Source organism: Amblyomma maculatum, unplaced genomic scaffold (genome assembly GCF_055883805.1).
Source record: "Amblyomma maculatum isolate TAMU_Amacu unplaced genomic scaffold, ASM5588380v1 scaffold_18, whole genome shotgun sequence".
Taxonomy (NCBI): Eukaryota; Metazoa; Arthropoda; class Arachnida; order Ixodida; family Ixodidae; genus Amblyomma; species Amblyomma maculatum.
The window spans coordinates 1019808-1039018 of record NW_028146743.1 but is presented as its reverse complement, the minus strand read 5'-3'; the positions used below and the strand labels follow the sequence as shown (position 1 = coordinate 1039018).

General features: G+C 44.9%; 1 protein-coding gene and 1 non-coding gene across 2 annotated transcripts; one reads left to right on the top strand and one right to left on the bottom strand.

The window, feature by feature from the left end:
* Nucleotides 1–634: 634 nt before the first annotated feature.
* Nucleotides 635–17236, top strand: LOC146171694 (uncharacterized). Its single transcript, XM_084586324.1, has 3 exons — nt 635–854; nt 938–1106; nt 17124–17236. The coding sequence occupies exons 1-3, from the start codon at nt 738–740 to the stop codon at nt 17234–17236; spliced, it is 399 nt and encodes a 132-aa protein (XP_084442450.1). The 5' UTR covers nt 635–737.
* Nucleotides 17237–17849: 613 nt separating this feature from the next.
* TRNAW-CCA (transfer RNA tryptophan (anticodon CCA)) lies at nt 17850–17922 on the bottom strand. The gene has a single exon. It is a non-coding gene; the product is annotated as a tRNA-Trp (tRNA).
* Nucleotides 17923–19211: the final 1289 nt, after the last annotated feature.

Below are 19211 nucleotides of genomic sequence, written 5' to 3'. Positions count from 1 at the left end.
ATTTCGCCTGGCGTTTCCATGGAAGAGGGGTTCCTTCGATATGCAAAGTTGCAAGACGGCGGGAACTCCGTGCTCCTCTGGGATGGTAGACGAGGGCCTCAGACTTAGTAGCCGAGAGGGTCAATCCCTTAGATGATAGGAAGTACTGGACGCCGTCCAGTGCCTGTTGCATAGCCTTCCTAGCGGAGACAATACGTCTCTTTGGAGCTCGGATCCAGAGGGCTATGTCATCTGCATAGATGGAGCAGGAAACTTTGAGGATTCTGATCTGCTGAACGAACTTTGGCAGGCCAGCTAGGACGAGGTTGAACAGCCAAGGACTGAGGACTGATCCTTGGGGAACACGGTGAAAGGTGGGAACTTGCCCAGAAGCGCAGGCCGGAAGAAAGAGCGCGCGCCTCTCTCCCCTTTAGCCCGGCCCTGACTAAGTATACTTAGAGTCCCTAGAAGTATTTGCTAGTCTGCCGTCCGAGCAGAAGCGTTTAGGGGTAGATCGGCTGGAAACGCTGATTGGTGGACACGCCGCGGCCTGGCGTGACGTTTTTTTGCGTCGGGCTCAATGCTTAACCGGACGTGACGTATCAAAAACTGGGTTTGCTTGTTTTTTTTTTCGCCCCTAGACGCTCTAGGGAATCGCTAGGAGCCCCCGCTCTGGCAACGCGCGCGATTCCGGCATTCGGTTCGTGGATCTCGCTGCTGCATGACACCGGCGCGTTCGGTCACCGAGGTGCTCGACGATGGCGGGCCTGCGCGTTTACGTCAATGCGCTTTCGGCACGCCGATCCGTGCTGTACGTTGGGCGGAATGACGTTGATAATGGCGACGACCTGCGGGAGATCGCAAGCACCGTCAAGGTAAGTATAAATTGCGCAAAATTGTCTCTCATTTTGCTTATTTATAAGTGCTGTGTCACTTGTCTCTCCCCACGTGCTTCCAGGACCTCGTGCAGCAGCAGCTCGTGGCATGGACGCTCCTCGTGTTCGAAAAAAAAAATCGGCCACGGCTATGGAGACCTCCACGAAAACATCCGCCGTCGGCAACTAAGCGCTGCCTGACTGCTATGCTGAGGCGCACGTCTGCCGTGCGCATTCTCAACCCTGAAGGAGGTACAAGAATGCAGATTTCTTTGTCGAAGGTTTTGTAATATGTTGCGCATTCATCAAATCGCTATGTTCATAATGCAACTTTTTCTACTCTTTTACAGCACCATTTCCTGTATGCTGCGAAGAGGCCGAGGATTTTCTTTGTACGCAGCAGCCCATGTCAGGGATCGCGGCATCGATCAGCTCTCCAAGATCATCGCCGCAACCCTCGTAAATGTCTACAGTAGAAGCATCGCGACAGCATCCAGGGCAGCATATAACCATGGCACTGTGTACGACGTAGTGCACCGCTGTTGACGGTGCACGGCAAAGGGCCACGGACGAGTGCAGGGCGTTGTGTTCGCCACGCCGTCACGTCGCTGCGCATCCAAACGGCCCTTTTCAGGGCCGCCCCAATGTTTCCTGGCAGACCGCAGACCTGCACCTCCCGTACTCCTCTTCCCTCTCTACGTTGCACGTGGCTTCGTATCAATCGTCGCGGCCACCAAAATAACTTGCGCGCTAGGCCTCTTTACCAGGCTATACGTAAATACACGCATGCTTAATCGTGTCAAATTTGATTTAATAAAGTGCTACAGTGCTTATTACCTGCTTCCCTCACGCATTCTTCCGAGTCTCCGTGCAGCAGCTGCAGAACACGTGGCAAGCGTCACTCTACTGCCGCGACGAACGCTAACTAAGCCACAACACGAGGCTTAACAGCTAGAGTATTCTGCGGCTTTGTTCAACGATGTTAATGGAAGTATCGACATTTTATGTAACAACTGCATAATCGTCTTGAATATTGCTTCATAAAGTACTGTACTGCTTAATTCTAACTTACCTCGTGCATTCCACAGCTGCTGCAGCTAGCACTTGGCCAGCGTCGTTCTCTCCAGTGCTGCAGAGACGACAAACTAGGCCTCGCGATAGGCTACAGTATACACCGCGGCTTTGTGCCGCTGTGTATTTTTTTTTTATAAATGCATCACATTACGAAGGTTATAGTCGCCATCCAAGGATCACTTAACTCGAGAGCACGGGAAAAGGCAGAAGTGTACGCACCTGGATTCGATGCCATGTACAACGCCGTTTTTTTTTTTTTTTTTTTTTCACGAAAGCATCCTACGCGCTAGGCGTCCTAGACAAGGTTCAAGTGCAGTGTGCCTTTGTATAGTAACCATGTATGGGGTGAGCAGTTGCCATGTTTTCAGTTCACTTTTGTTGGCTGTTTCTTAAATAAAAATGGTCTCTGTGTCTGTCACTGTGTCTAAAGAGCTGCTCTAGCCGAACCACGTACGTAGCGATGGATTGCACCGCGGCAGTATGGCTTTGTTCCAAGTTTAACAAAACAGTTGAGGCCAAATCAAAATCGGAAATGACCATTTCCAACTGGATATTGGCCCCCAGTCAACAATTTGGAGTCCAATTCAATGGCAACAGTTCAGCTCTGTGCCAACATTTCGTACAATTAAGGGAGTCGAAATTATGGAAATAGCATGCATTTGTGAACATCAAACATGCTTCACATCCAATTAACATGTCATGCAATGCTAATATAAAAGCTCAATATTCTATCGGGGAACTCTATGAAATCTGCTAGAGCATGGAGCACACGTTCGTAGAGATATTTTTTTTTAATTACCAGCACTCGCAAAGGTATTGGAAATAATTGAATCAAGTCCCATTCAAGGAATCAGATGAACAGTAACAAATCATCCTTTATATATTTTGTTTAGTACCTCAATGAAGAGTATTAGGCACACTTTTGCTGAATTTGTACATAAATAACATAATTCATATCACGACATAATTGACAACAGTGCTCAGCTCATCATGTATGCTGATAATAGTGTGTTTATTACTGGCTTTGATCTCAATGAGACTGTTTTACATTGAAATTATTTACTTGAAAAATCGTTTGCCTGGTCCAATTTCATGAAGAAATAAACACAGAAAAACTATTTTATTTTGAGTATGAAATAAGAAAATGATGTAAGAGATGGCTACCGATCTATAATAAAAATATTGACCTTGTAGAAACTCGCATAAGTCTTGTGTGATTTTTTTTCATTTGAGAAAGGAAATTCATATAAACAACATGCAAAAAAAAAAAGATTTCTTCAATGAGTGAGCTTTACCTTGATGTGGTACTGTCCTTGCCTTTAATTATGCAAGTCCCCACAGATAAGGTATTGCAGTTTTATGTGGGCAAGCACCACAAGAGCATATATCAATAAAATGATAATTCTCAGTAAATTAAATGTGTGTTTCTTACATAACAGATATTGACTGCCGGTTTACGACATGACACCTCCGTGCAGAATACAGTATAATTATCTTTAACTATGAATGCCACTTGTTGCATGTTTCCTATTTTTCTTGGCGGGACAATAAAAGCTTTCTTTGCTCGATGGCACTGCTGCAATTTAGAGCCACTCCGTTTTTAACTCAAAACTCCAACCTCTGGTTTCTCCCGCACTTTCACACTTGGTGCAACCTGCAATCAATAAAACACAATCTAATGGTCTCACTGAATGAACTTAAACAGGTATTGCTGAAATTGTGAAAACAGTTATGAATACACTTTTTAGGGTTGTAAAATCAGAAATGTTGCAAAGTTAAAGAGCACTGCAGAATCTGCATTGGAGCAATGCAAAAGAACGGATGCTACTGCAACATTACATCACCCTCCGTCGATTGACACCACTCATTAACCTCCACCACTTCTCAATTACTCACAACTGCTGCGGACATGATTTTGCAGACACATTCTGCGGACGTGGTCTGCGGACAGAAATCTGTGAAATCTGTGCGTTTGCCAGCGCTGTGTTAATGTATTTTATGTTATCACTTATACTACTTGAAAATTCATTTAATGTTCTATCAGTGTGTTGTGTTACCTTGCTAACAAGTTTGCTTATATCTTCTTTGCATGTGTTATTGTATGTAGTTGTATCCCCCCTACAATAATGCCTCATGGGCGCTGTAGGTACTTACAATAAATAAATAAATAAACATAGCGAAGTAATACTTTCGCATTAATAGATCTTCTAGACATAGGGTCTCTAATTCTTGCACTTTTTTTTAAATAATGTGTAAATTTTTTTATCCTACTCTGCAGCTACTCCTTTGTAAATGGGTCCAGGACCTAAGTGCATGAGTTGCTCTCTGAAACATTTAATTTAGCTCTCGAGACTACCTAATATGCTCGAATTGAAATCATTGACTCCAGATTGGACATTGAAATTAGTTGCAAAATTTTTAACTGCAAAGCCTATTGAAATAATATGTTTGGGTGTATTTTTAATAGGGAGCAAAATGCACCAGCTTCCTTTAACATCTAAGCCAGCGCACACACAATGCATCATTGAAATGTAGTTTGAATTCCAGTTTCACCATGCATAACAATTGTCCATTCAGTTTGGATGTTCATTAGGAATATCAATTCTAATCCGTAAGATGACCATAACTTAGCAGCCCATAATAAAAATAAATTGCTTCTTTATAGAGAGTTAAAACTATGCAGTTGGGACTAAGTACTTATTCCAGCTGGGAGGTCATCTGGAAACTGGAAGACATTTGATTATGGAAATTCAATTAGGACTAAAAATTCTAATTGGAAAGAATGAAAAGATGCCTAAATGGAATGAGGGCTTCTAGAGAAAGTGTAAATTCTGGAAACTCAATTGGATAATACAAGACTCTTTAGCAGGATCTAGAACACATCTTTTACAAATGAACACTTGAAACTTAGAGCACTGGCTGATGCTCACCGCCGCAGCTCTCAGAATAACTGACAGCATGGGCAAAACTACAATAGGTGTTAGTGCAGTATACACCAGTGTTGTCACTGCGAAGTGAAGAGCCACAAAGCAGAGGACTGCCATCCTTACTACTGCCAATATAGAAGTCCTTCTCAGAGCCACCCCATTGTTTCCTGGCAGATCATGGGCCTTCAACTTCATTGTCATGTTTCCTCGTTTTTAGTCTTTTGTAGGATGTATTGGGCCTTCAGTTGTCTGTCATGCAACACTGCATGACTAATCCACTGAGTGCAAAGCCGTTAACCAACAGAGATATCTTTTCACTTCATGTGCGGCACACAAACATCATGCATAAAACAGGCCACATGTCACTATTCCATCTTTCTTTACACTTTCTTTCTTTAGCACACTCTAAAACCATTCCTGTAAAAAGCTAGAGCTTCTTTTACGCAAAGTGACATGGCAAGTATTGTAGCTTGAAACATTTTCAAAACGGAAAAATAAATGCATGAGGTGGATCACAACCATTGTTTTTTTGTAAAATTGTGTTGCTTCATAGGCAGTAACTTGAACAACACTGACAACATTTCTACATTACTTTGAAACAACCCAGGCAAAAATCCTAACTGATGTAAATGGTTTAAGGAACAAACTTCCAGTTCATACCAGTTGGATACCAATGGATCCCTAACTGGAATTCAACTGGGATCAACATTCATGCGTATAAGGTACCCGTTGCATGCGAGCCTTGCTACCTGTTGATGGTTTACAACTCCGAAAGAACACAAAAACGAGGGCACAAGTGCAGATAAGGCGCATGTTTGCAGTCTCCATGACCGGTTGTATTCGTTCCTCTGTATCCCATGAAAGCACTCCATTTCTAACCCCCAATGGCGTAGGTCTGCGACATCCGGTGCAATAATGCGGGGCAACCGCCCCCCCCCCCCCCCCCCCCCCCCCCCCCTTCTTCATGAACACACCTGAGCGCAATACCATCAACTACTTTGTCGTCAAGGCTTTCTTCGATTGGGGAAGTTCGTTTTTTGTATCGCACAACATTGTGCAAGCCGAGGCATTTTTTTTCCTTCATTTCTTAAGACTTCAACGAAACAAGCATACCCCACAACTGATAATAGCTATATTACGAGGGGCATATGTCATATTTTTTCTTTTCTTAAGAAAGGTGCATTTGTGAAGAATTAAGTAGAGGTTTTTGACAGATGAATTTCTAGATTGGGACCACTCAAATAAAAGGGCATATAAAAACCACAAGAATTGCAAACTTTGAGCATGTAGAAATACTTGGTAACACGTACAGTAACTAAAAAGTGGCAAACTGGCAGATGCGACCAGGATTATAACACGGTGCCATTGTGAACAATTTCGTTTACATCAGGCATAGCGCAGTGCCAGCAAAAGCCTTGAGAACTGGCCAATGTGCTGTATTGTAGTTCATATTTTTTATGCTTCCACAAACTCTCCATAAGGACTGTTGAAAGCTTTGAACATGCACAAGACAACTGCAATTACATCGGCCACAGTGACAAAGAATAAAGTAAATACGAACCAGCTAGAATGTTAGACTGAGCGTTCACATGCAAATATGGGCGTAGAAATGTCATTTGAGAAGTAAGCATGCTAATAGTGAAAGGACAACTCGAACACACAGAAGAGAACTGAAGTTACAAAAACAAACAAGCAGTCATAATTGAGGCCTTCAACAACTGCGCTGTAAAAGACAAATTTTGCAGAGGGACAAGTGCATAATTAATCCTGCCGCACAAATGAAATAAGCATACCCCTCGATCAATTATAGAAATCGCTTGTGTACAAAAAGTGGGAAACACTGAAGTCATCTTGCTTTGAGCAACTAATTTCAGATATTATAAATCTTGTTTTGAAAGCTGGTATTGATCTAAAGAGCATAAAGCAAAAAAAAAAAACGACATGCCAACATTTTCATTTTCCGGTCTTTAAGGCTTCAAAGCTGCTACTCGATTTGTCAAAATCAATGTTTTTTGCCAGCCCACCTACGAGAGATGATAATGCCAGATCTGAAAGCGTCCACTGACCCATCATAGGTCCTCTTCCTCACAGGACCCAACCTCCTCCTCTCACAGGATACAACAGACACTCATATATTAGGAATAGTTGCAGGCTGGGAGAGGCTCTAGAAAATCTCAATCTGGGGAACTCCAATGCTGCCCAACCGTTGGCCTCTTCGAGTCCAATGCTTGCCACTTTAATTTGAGGTGTCTCCTCAGCCAAGGCATTTTGATGAAATGTGTTCTATCAGACAGCTTGTTGTAGAAGGATGTAAGCTTCGGAATACATACTTTAAGGCTTGAGAGGTCCCTCAGTAGAATAAAGAAATCTTTTCACTTCAGGACCAGATATGTTCTGCGGCTTCTAAAATCGCTTTTGATTTAATGCAGAGCTCGGCATAAAATCTACCAGTGCAGTCAAGCATCGCCCCTTTTATTTTCTTCCTGCAATGAAAACCCTGAACCTCAGACACATTCTCCTACCATACTCTTTTTGAACTTCTGGTGCCTGTCTACTGATATTCTGAGCTCATTTGATTTTATGAATTTCTGCTCAATAGCCTTGCACACTGTGGCCACACATCATCTTTGAGAAAGAGCTTTAAATCATCCATCTTTGCCACTACTTTGTCAAGGTATAGGTGCTTTGTCTGCAAATGAAATTGTGCAGCATTTACTACTTCAGGTACTGCATGCTATAGGTGCAAGCAACATAAAAAAGCAATGGCATAGACTACCGTAGCCTCCTTGCAAATAAAAAAGGTACCAATGAGCAGTGATGCCTTGCTAACAGAATACATTTAGTCTCAAAGTGGTCTTCAGCAGCGGAGTGATAGTGGGGGTCGTCAGGTTTGATTTCATGATGGACTGACGTGTATCTCTCATTTAAACAATAACCTTCTCTTACAGCAACAAAAGAGAGAAAGCATTCTCTTGAGGAAAAGAACTTAAGGCCCACAGTATTGCAGCATGTGAATTGCCTTGCATATATTTCTCTAACTGCACTCTTTGCATTACCACCCTCTCCCCCCCCCCCCCCCCCCATTCCCAGCCACACTTTCCTGAGCACTGCACCCAGTGCAGTCCTCACACCCCTATAGGGCCCGCAAGGTTTCTAACCCCTCCTTTATGCTAAAAAAATGCCTTTTTATATCCTGAAAAGCAATCCCACAATGTCTGGACAGCCCGAAATTCAGCAAATACTCGTTTTACTCATCTTTGCACCTTAGTAATGTATAAGAAAGGGTTTTTTTTTTTTTTTTTGCTGTTGACATATTAGATGCATAAAAGGTGGCATATGCCCAGAAAATTTTGTTAAAAATTGGCTATAGTGCATGCTACCTTTCTCTTTCATAAGTTTTTTTGCAAACTGAAGTGGTGGACCACATTAACTTATTCTTCATTGCATTATGCCATCATTGTGCAATTAAAAAAGTGTCCACTTAGATATATTCACAAGTGCTGTTTGATAAATAATTGTCTTTAAACTCTGAGGTTGTGTGAAAGAGATACTAAATGGAAGGAAAAATAGTGTAGCACATATATAACTTTAAATGTGTTTATAAGTGTAAGGTATAGCCAAATAAGAATGTAAAGAATTTCTGGACTGCAAGCAATCAATGTAACGAATGACAAACATTTACTCAAGGCAATGAAAGTTATTAAAGCATTTCAATGTTTTTATGAACAAAAATAAATGCAGTGTTTGAATATATAACAAACAAATTTGTGATGGCAGTCAGCAGTCTGTTTCAGGCTACAGGTCCAGTTAAAAATCACAATTGACACATATGACGGATGCAAAACTTGTTGCTGTGAAAGAAATGCAGAAGACGTAAGATGCTGCTTATTACATATTAGACATGCGAAGGCATGACAAGCTGAAATGGTCCATGCGTTGCATTAGAACAAGCACTAAGTCATTAAAAGATGCATGCATCACATGGATCTCAATATGACAGCAAACATATGCTGACACTTAGAAAACATACAATGCCATTACTCTTCATGTGATATATACGCTGCAATATTTTCATGTTTTCTAAAGGCTACGCACAGTTCTGTACTACTTAAAAAAACACATCTTATAATGCTCCTATAGTTACCCATATATAACATGACCTCCTTAGTAACAATGTAGTACAACATTTCTTCTTGTTGGCCTGAAATCCTGAGGCTGAATGATCTGAAATCCGGTTGTAATAATTGCGACTTTATGATATGCTCCATCAACTTTATTTGAGGTATGAAGGCATTATGCTCCAAGTGCAAGATGGGGATTTGCTTTATTAAACTTAATCTAAAACAAGCCCTGATCAATGTGAAATGACTTACATAGTTTTATAATAATCATAGCCCAAATGAGAATAGGGTATTCATTAGGCGCCTAATTGTTTTTAACAACAGGGTAACCAAAGCAGTGAGAGGTCATCCTTTAATACTACAGCTTATTTAGTTTTTTTTTTTTTTCCTAATCAACATATCACTCCCAGCACCACAATTCTGACCTAAAAAATTTGTAGAGTCGAATGACCTAGTACGCATCTCTATTCCCTTTGTCCTCAAAGCTTTTTCTTTTTTTTGCCCCCTACAGTCATCGACTAGCTAGTTATTGCAGCTAGGATGTGCTTATAATAGCGCCGGCGCCGCGGTGTTGCCGGCCCGCATCATTTGCATTCGCCGGCGCATTAGTTTGGAGTGAGGAAATTAGGCCCTTTTTAGCCAATAAGAGCGGTCACCGAGCGCATTTCTGGTTAAAACAATTCATAATGAACTATTTCGCTTAGAAAAAGACCGAATTATATCGGGACACGTGGCAACGGGACGGACGACCGTTGCCGACAGCCTGCGCGCCTGAAAGCCTGCGCGCCTGAAAGACATCGCACCGAGAAAGCTATTTTGCAAGGAAACGTGTTGCAAATATACGAAATGTGCAGAAGAGCGGAATCACCGCAAACATGGTGTGCAGTTGTCACTGGAAAATTCGCCCGGCCAGCCTACGAACAGGTCACACTGCGTTGGCGAACCTCGATTGTTTTTGTCGCCGAAAGGTCTCACACAGATCTAGATAAAGGAAAACCAATTAAACTGTGATTTCCCCCGGCAATTCGTGTGGTGCGACAAGCTGGTTCGGAAACCTCATCGCGGCTCGAAGCGTGCATATGTTATTTGACGTCGCTGCCGTTTCCACAGTGTCCGCACTGCATGCAAGCTAGGCCTCGTGCCTCTCCGCCGACGGCCATCGACTAGGCAGCTGCCGTTTGCTTGTGTCGCCGTCGGCCATGCTGCCGCGCCCGGGCGCTCTGAAAAGCATGGGGAATCCAGGGACAGTCTAGGGAAAACACGTGCGCCCCATATCCGGACATGACATCATAAAATATCACGTGACCCATGACGTTGTTTGTGACGTCATATATGACGTCATACATTTTGGGCCAATCAGCGTTTCCAGCCGATTTACCCCTAAACGCTTGTGTCCGAGCGGGGTTCCCTATGGAACCGGTTGACCGCTTCCCGGATGAAAGCGCAGGGGGCGCTGTACGCATTCGGAGCGTGGTCGCGTTGTGTACGTGGTGCTGTGGCGGTTGTGCGGTACTACGAATCTGCGCCGCGCTGATCCGTTGGTGCCGTGACAAGGCTCGTGCACCACGTGCACTTTCTTTCGCTCGCGAGCCGGAATGCGCGCAAATTAGCTAGCATGTGTGCAAGTGTGCCTTTTTTATGGATATGTGATCGCGTCATGTCCAGAAAACGGGGTAAGCGTGATAGCACGTGTTTCTTGCCCGGGTGCAAGACCGGGTAGCGCTAGTGCAAGGTGAAATGTTCTCTCTTCAGGACACCGAAAGACGCAGGGAAGAGGCAAGAGTGAGAGCGCAACATCAAGCGCGGCTGCAAAGGCAATAACATTGTTTATTGTCTCAGCTAGGGCATAAAGGAATATGCAAAACGAAAATTAAAAGGCGTAATAAATGAAAGAAAATAGACTGGCTGTGTTCTAATAAAATTCAAGAGAGAACGGGCCCTTGCGTGCAAGCAATGTACGAAGATGGGTCGCTCGGTGAAAGGCCCACTGCCGTCAGGTGCCGATATTGTCGGCTTCAGTGGCGGGCAAACCCACAAGTGGTGAATATCTTCCTCATTATTTTGTGAGTTGCAGACAGGAAATCCTGGACGTTGATATAAATATCGGATGATCCGGATCGGGGTTGCCCTCACATTACTGTAACACGAATAAGCTATTGTCGACGTTGGTGAGCGACACTTCAAACCCTGCTTTATTGAGCGGAGTTTTAAGACAGGTAAAGGTAATTGAGATTCCACGGGATGTTACGCAACCCACGAAGGATGCCATCGCAACGCTGTTTCCTGACACTCCAAAATACTTGTTGAAACCCCTGCCTCTCAAGAGAAAGGAGCGCAACTTGTACGAGCAAAAACAGTCAGCAGGGAGATCTGCAGAGAAAGAAAAAAAGTGCACTGATCCTGAAGCCTCAGTGGAGCCAGTTGAAGAATACAGCGGTGGTGGATCATGTGACGTGAGCCTGCTCTAGGAATGCAGAAAGCTGCATGCCACCGCCACTGGGGACAAATGTCGATCTTTCTGATGTTGAACAATGAACATTCGCATAGTGCCACTCAAGCGAGGACGAATCTCCGGAGGCAATTGCCATCGGCGAGTTCTGTTCCATCGCAGTGGTGAAGCTGCCATGAATGCTGCTGTGTGCATTCGAGGGAACAAAGTCAAGGAGATAGCTGTAAAGTCGACAGAAGAGGTAATTAATCTTATTCGGGACATTGCGAAATTCAGCTTGTGTCCTGGCAGCGGATTGAAGTCTATTACCAAGACCTTTCCCACCTACAATAGGCGTTGCTTAATTTGCGACGAACTGTACCATTATTTCTGATGCAACATGCATATAGCCTGCAAATACTTGCGAAAGTTAACTCAGAACACCCTGTTAAGAAGAAAAAATTAAGAAACAGACTTCTATGTCTCGAGCAGTTTGTCGTACGAAGGACAAGGTGGCAAAGCTGGTAAAAGCTCTCGGTGAAATGAAAAATGAAAATGAACACCTTCAAGGACAGAGTTTGAAAGAAGTGTTAGTGCCCTTCCTCTCAACTAACAGCTGGTTGTTAAAATATGTTTTAGAGGTTGCAAAACGGAAGTCAACAAAAGTGATGGCATATTCTGATGAGTGGCTGCACTAGGCTTCCTAAGTACCAAAGAATGCCTATAAGCAGTTTGCCTGAAGCGCGGTGCGATTTGAAGGGCTCAAGTTCCTATCTTGCATGCTTTAATTGTGCATGCATCTGAAAATTTCTAGTTCTACATACGTGTTATAACTTAGCTAAACGTCCGAAGAAGTTAAGATGAAACTAAGCGTGAATGAAAACGCCGGCGACAGCGCTCTGTTGCTCGCACACATGGTCCTTGGAGCCTAGAATGTGCGTCTAGTATAGTTCTCCATGCAAGCGCAATTGTTTGCACAAAACCCTCAGAAGTCTTCATTACAATACGGCACGGCGGTAGCTTCAGCAGGATAATAGGGTATAAAAAGCAGCTTCGTTTCTACATCGGCTCAGGGGCATGCGCGCAAAACTTCGCTCACGAAAAAAAAAAAAAAAGTCGCATCCGTGGTTATGCCAACAACTTGGCTGCTAATTCAATATTACGACTAAACTGAAATCAAAGACTAAAGAGCGGCATCGCATGTGCAAGGCACCTGACAATGAGCATGCAGCGAATGCACGGGCGCGCGCGTCGTCTGCTCCGTCACCAGTGGCGCACTCCGGTTCACCGCAGCGCCACCGCGGCGATCATTCAGCGGCAGCCCCCGCCGCGGCCGGCGGACGACAGACTAGCAATATTTCTAGGGACCTACTAGGGTCCCTAGAAATATTGCTAGTCTGTCGTCCGCCGGCCGCGGCGGGGGCTGCCGCTGAATGATCGCCGCGGTGGCGCTGCGGTGAACCGGAGTGCGCCACTGCTGACGGAGCAGACGACGCGCGCGCCCGTGCGCTTCGAAATGCATTCGCTGCATGCTCATTGTCAGGTTCCTTGTACATGCGATGCCGCTCTTTAGTCTTTGATTTCAGTTTAGTCGTAATATTGAATTCGCAGCCGAGTTGTTGACATAACCACGGATGCGACTTTTGTTTTTCGTGAGCGAAGTTTTGCGCGCATGCCCCTGAGCCAATGTAGAAACGAAGCTGCTTTTTATACCCTATTATCCTGCTGAAGCTACCGCCATGCCGTATTGTAATGAAGACTTCTGAGGATTTTGTGCAAACAATTGCGCTTGCATGGAGAATACTAGACGCACATTCTAGGCTCCAAGGACCATGTGTGCGAGAAACAGAGCGCTGTCGCCGGCGTTTTCATTCACGCTATAGTTTCATCTTAACTTCTTCGGACGTTTAGCTAAGTTATAACACGTATGTAGAACTAGAAATATTCGGATGCATGCACAATTAAAGCACGCAAGATGGGAACCCGAGCCCTTCAATTCGCACCGCGCTTCAGGCAAACTGCTGATAGGCATTCTTTGGTACTTAGGAAGCCTAGTAGCCACTCATCAGAATATGCCATCACTTTTGTTGACTTCCGTTTTGCAACCTCTAAAACATATTTTAACAGCCAGCTGTTAGTTGAGAGGAAGGGCACTAACACTTCTTTCAAACTCTGTCCTTGAAGGTGTTCATTTTCATTTTTCATTTCACCGAGAGCTTTTACCAGCTTTGCCACCTTGTCCTTCGTACGACAAACTGCTCGAGACATAGAAGTCTGTTTCTCAGTTTTTTCTTCTTCTTGACAGGGTGTTCTGAGTTAACTTTCGCAAGTATTTGCAGGCTATATGCATGTTGCATCAGAAATAATGGTACAGTTCGTCGCAAATTAAGCAACGCCCACTGTAGGTGGGAAAGGTCTTGGTAATAGGCTTCAATCCGCTGCCAGGACACAAGCTGAGTTTCGCAATGTCCTGAATAAGATTAATTACCTCTTCTGTCGACTTTGCAGCTATCTCCTTGACTTTGTTTCCTCGAATGCACACAGCAGCATTCATGGTAGCTTCACCACTGCGATGGAACAGAACTCGCCGATGGCAATTGCCTCCGGAGATTCGTCCTCGCTTGAGTGTCACTATGCGAATGTTCATTGTTCAACATCAGAAAGATCGACATTTGTCCCCAGTGGCGGTGGCATGCAGCTTTCTGCATTCCTGGAGCAGGCTCACGTCACACGATCCACCACCGCTGTATTCTTCAACTGGCTCCACTGATGCTTCAGGATCAGTGCACTTTTTTTCTTTCTCTGCAGGTCTCCCTGCTGACTGTTTTTGCTCGTACAAGTTGCGCTCCTTTCTCTTGAGAGGCAGGGGTTTCAACAAGTATTTTGGAGAGTCAGGAAACAGCGTTGAGATGGCATCCTTCGTGAGTTGCGTAACATCCCGTGGAATCTCAATTACCTTTACCTGTCTTAAAACTTCGCTCAATAAAGCAGGGTTTGAAGTGTCGCTCACAAACGTCGACAGTAGCTTAGTCGTGTTACAGTAATGTGAGGGCAACCCCGATCCGGATCATCCGATATTTATATATACCGATATTTATATCAACGTCCAGGATTTCCTGTCTGCAACTCACAAAATAATGAGGAAGATATTCACCACTTGTGGGTTTGCCCGCCACTGAAGCCGACAATATCGGCACCTGACGGCAGTGAGCCTTTCGCTGAGCAACCCATCTTCGTACATTGCTTGCACGCAAAGGCCTTATCGTTCTCTCTTGAATTTTATTTGAACACAGCCAGTCTATTTTCTTTCATTTATTACGCCTTTTAATTTTCGTTTTGCACATTCCTTTATGCCCTAGCTGAGACAATAAACAATGTTACTGCCTTTGCCGCCGCGCTTGATGTTGCGCTCCCACTCTTGCCTCTTCCCTGCGTCTTTCGGTGTCCTGAAGAGAGAGCATTTCACCTTGCACGAGCGCTACCCGGTCTTGCACCTGGGCAAGAAACAAGTGCTATCACGCTTACCCCGTTTTCTGGACATGACGCCATCACATATCCATAAAAAAGGCACACTTGCACACATGCTAGCTAATTTGCGCGCATTCCGGCTCGCGAGCGAAAAAAAGTGCACGTGGTGCACGAGCCTTGTCACGGCACCAACGGATCAGCGCGGCGCAGATTCGCAGTACGTCACAGCCGCCACAGCACCACGTACACAACGCGACCACGCTCCGAATGCATACAGCGCCCCCTGCGCTTTCATCCGGGAAGCGGCCAACCGGTTCCATAGGGAACCCCGCTCGGACGGCAGACTAGCAAATACTTCTAGGGACTCTAACCCTAGTATACTTAAGATGGCGGTTTCATGGTCACCATCTTGAGAGTAGTTCACATTCTGCCACTAGGCTACTCCACCAATCCACGAATGAGGAATTGAGTGCCCAGTCTTGTTGACCTGCCCTGCCTGAAGGATTTTATTTTGTTGCTCTGTGTGCTTTCAAATATACTTGTGGCTCCGCAGGCAGAGAAGGGAAGAACCTTTGTCCCTGTCATGCACAGCATGGGCTGCCTTATTCAACTCCCCTCTTCACCCCACTGCACCACTACTTCCCACAATACACACACCAGCAATGTGACAAGAGCCTTCCCTCTCCTGCCTGTACTTCATCTCACAAGACATCTGCAGACAGGGAAAGGCAGAGCAGCCCTTGCAATTGTGCTCCAAAGTGCTTCTCCCCCATGTGCTCTATAATAGAGAATTGTTCTCCTACTGTCATCCCGGCAATTTTTTTTTTTTTTTTGGAGGGGGGGGTGCGAGAGGCGCGTAGGAGCACATTGCCTATTGTAGTGCCCGTGATCCTGATTGGACTGCTGTGCATCAGCTCCTCCCAGTGCTGCAAACATCTTGTGAGATGAAGTATAGTTTCCACTGTACAGCCATGAACAGGATTGTTTCTCCCCTCCATGCTTGAGGAGGTTGGACTGGACTGCAGTAGAGTAGGTGGCTTTAAATGCAGTACCCTAGCCCGCCTAAACACAAATAAAACATGGCGTCAACATGATCACAATGCAAATTTAGTACCAGTGAAACGGAAAAGCAGATAGTCAGCCCCTGTCTTGTGTTCTTTTGATCCTCGCAATGTGCCATCACGTAATCATGAGATTTAGAATACAGAGACCCTATCGGTTAGGGAGAAAGGTAATAGCGGGGCGCAAGTAGGCATGCACAGAATTATTACTGCACCCCTCGCCTGTTCATCCCAGCACTGGGCGCGTGCACATTGCTGCCGCTCTATTACCTTATCCGACTAAACAATAGGGGCTCCCTATTCCAAAGCTTCCTGCTGTTGATGCCATAGATATAGTAGGGACCGGAACACTCCCTGACTGGAATGTAAACTGCCAGCTCTTGTCCACAAAAATGTTTTATCAAACGTTATTTCATACCTGTTAATATAGCTATGATTAGCTGAACTTCAGTCAACAGTAGCCCTTGTTTATTTTTAGTTCGTGCTTGTCCAACATTGGAAACTACAGTTAGTAAGTTACAATGTGTAGATAAGTAAATGATGCCAATTTTTTTTCCTTTTGAGATGAATCGACATTGCGAAAGAGACATGAAATCCCCGAAGAGGCTATGTACCGCGCAGGATACCGGCATGTATTGATGTTCACTTCAGCACTGAAGAGGCTGATTTACGCTAAACTATGTGGAAAATGGGAGAAGGGGAGAGGGGGGTTGTAAAGGAACTTGCCAGAAGAAAGAACCGAACGGGTCCAGTTTTGTGGGAGCTTATGGCGTAATCTTCCCCTCTTCCAATTTTATCATCCACAGAGTCCTCATTTTATTTATTCACACACACGCGCGCGTCGTCCGTGTGTGTGTGTATGAGGGGAGGGGCGGAGATCGAGTTTGAGAGCGAGGGCAAATGCGAATGCTCTCAAAAGGTGTAGTTTCTGTAGTAACAAAATGTAGCCGGCGAACATGAAAGACACGAGTGGCCAGCACACTCTCTCCTCCACTGCTCGTGTTGTAGAGAAAACAGATGCAATGGAACATGGCACGCAAGCACTGCAGCTTGGCTTCGAAGGTAAAATAAAAACAAAAACACAGTACAAACGACAAAGGAGCAGGAATGGAAGCTACAAAACAACCTCAGCTCTCGTGGTGATGACAAGCCTATAAAAACGACCCTTTTGATAATTGCCGACCCAACAGGTAGCTGCAAAGAGTCACCGAGACCGATGTCCCTGTTTCCAGCCTCACGGAACATAACGGGCACGGTGAAGTACACAGGACCACTGTCTCTGAGCGCTAACGTTCCTTTGTGAATCAGTTTAGTGAAAAAAGCGCGCAAATAAAATAAACAAACCAGTCCAAAAGAAAGGGGACGCGCAAAAGGAACGTTGAGCACAAAAGACAAAGGCGGGGTCATTCTAGCTGCTACGACGCTGCCAACCGTTCTTTTTTTTTCTTTTTCTTCCCTCGGCTGAACTATCTTGCACGAGTAGTCGCCGACGATTGCACGGAACCGTGGCGGCAAAGTTTATTCACACTTTTATAACATTTTTTTCCTGTCCTGCTTAAAATGTGGGAAATAAGCAAACAGCAATGCACTTGGGCCGATACCAGAGTTTAGCATCCGATGCATCCTTTATCATGTTTGCAGAACGAAGCAGAATTTTAGTATTTCTTCTACCATTTTTATCTTTGTTGTGAACTCGTGAAATCTTCATATCATGCAATAAATTCGTGCAGATAAATGAAGGGGAAATGAGGGTATTCGTTATAATACATGAAGAAAAGAAGCAAACAGTCGGCGAGGCCAAGGAAAGCATTGGAGATTGTACTTTGTCTTTTTTTAATTTTTACTTCGGTAATCACACAGATTAGTAATGTATTCTGTTTAGGGGAAAGATAAACACAAAGTTGAAGAAAAAAACGTGCCGATGGTGGGAACCGAACCCACGACCTCCGAATATGGCGTCCGGTGCTCTTCCAACTGAGCTACGTCGGCCGCTGTCCCACCTGCTACTTTCTTGGGTACTAATGTTGTCTGGAGAAAGATTTGATGTTGGGAAAGGTTGAGGGTCGCCGGAGAAGGGGTAGGCAGCGAACGCGATGGTTAGATGGCATCCTCGAGGCACTGCAGATGAAGTTATGTGATGTTAGGAAGATAGTGAGAGACCGGAAAGCGTGGCGTGACATGGTCCATAGGGTCACGAGGAGTCGGACACGACTGAACGACTGAACTGAACTGAACTGAAATGTTGTCTGTATACGAACCTTGAGAGTGTGCACTTTCTCATTTCATAATTTCATACCATCAAGTTTTATTTTTCCTTCGAGGGTTATCTTTTCTCTAACGCACAAAACTTCATATCCTCACTTTCAGTGTAAGACTGACTCGATAATAAGAACGCAGAGATTCCGCTTTGTCTGGATGTATCTCTAGCTAGTAGGTTGAAATTATGGCAGAACTGTTCTTTGAATTGCTGATTCCGCTTAGTCGTTTCTGTTGAAGGAAAGAGGCCTCCTCTGTTCGGTTATTCGCTTCTCTTGTGAGGCAGTGCCATGAGCAGCGAGATGCCCACTTTTGCCAAACACAAGCATACATCATTTTTGTTACTAAAAAACTAAAAACGAGTAACGAAAGCTACTACTTGTACTGGACAAGAAGCACGTTTCGTACCGGAGTACCTTGTGTTGACTGTAGCCGGGGCGCACCTCAGCTGCATGCGCGAGAGCGCTGGCGGCGTTTCGGCACACAAACAGTATGACACCATGAATTGAGGGGATAAATAAGTCACAAAGCAAGCAAGTGTACACTGTCAATGGACCTTTTTCTTTTTCAAGTAGCGCTACTGCGCATGCGCGAAGCATCCTTGAACGCCATTTTCGCCGGGATGCCATGCGAAAACAGGGGTAGGACTTCGCTGCGCCTCCTTTTTCAGGAAAGGTCCGACATCCCTTGCTTCATCAAAGGGACAAACTGCTGCACTATAATTGCGTGCAGTGCTAGCATCTTCTAACCGTTAAGAATGCACGCATTATATTGTCCCCGCCTCCTGCAGCTTGCCTCAACAGAGATGACGCGGCCAGGTTCGCCCGCTTCCCGTTGTCATTGTCATGGTTAGGGGGGTAATGCATCAAGGTAGGTTCACAGATGACTCACGCCTCTCCGCACAGGCTAGACGAGAGCAGCCCTGCACTCAACTACTGTTTGGGCTCCGTACAGTGAACAGGGGGCGCTGCGTAGGAGCGCCGAACTCAGCGCCGCCGTGGCGAATTCCGCGTTACTGAGCA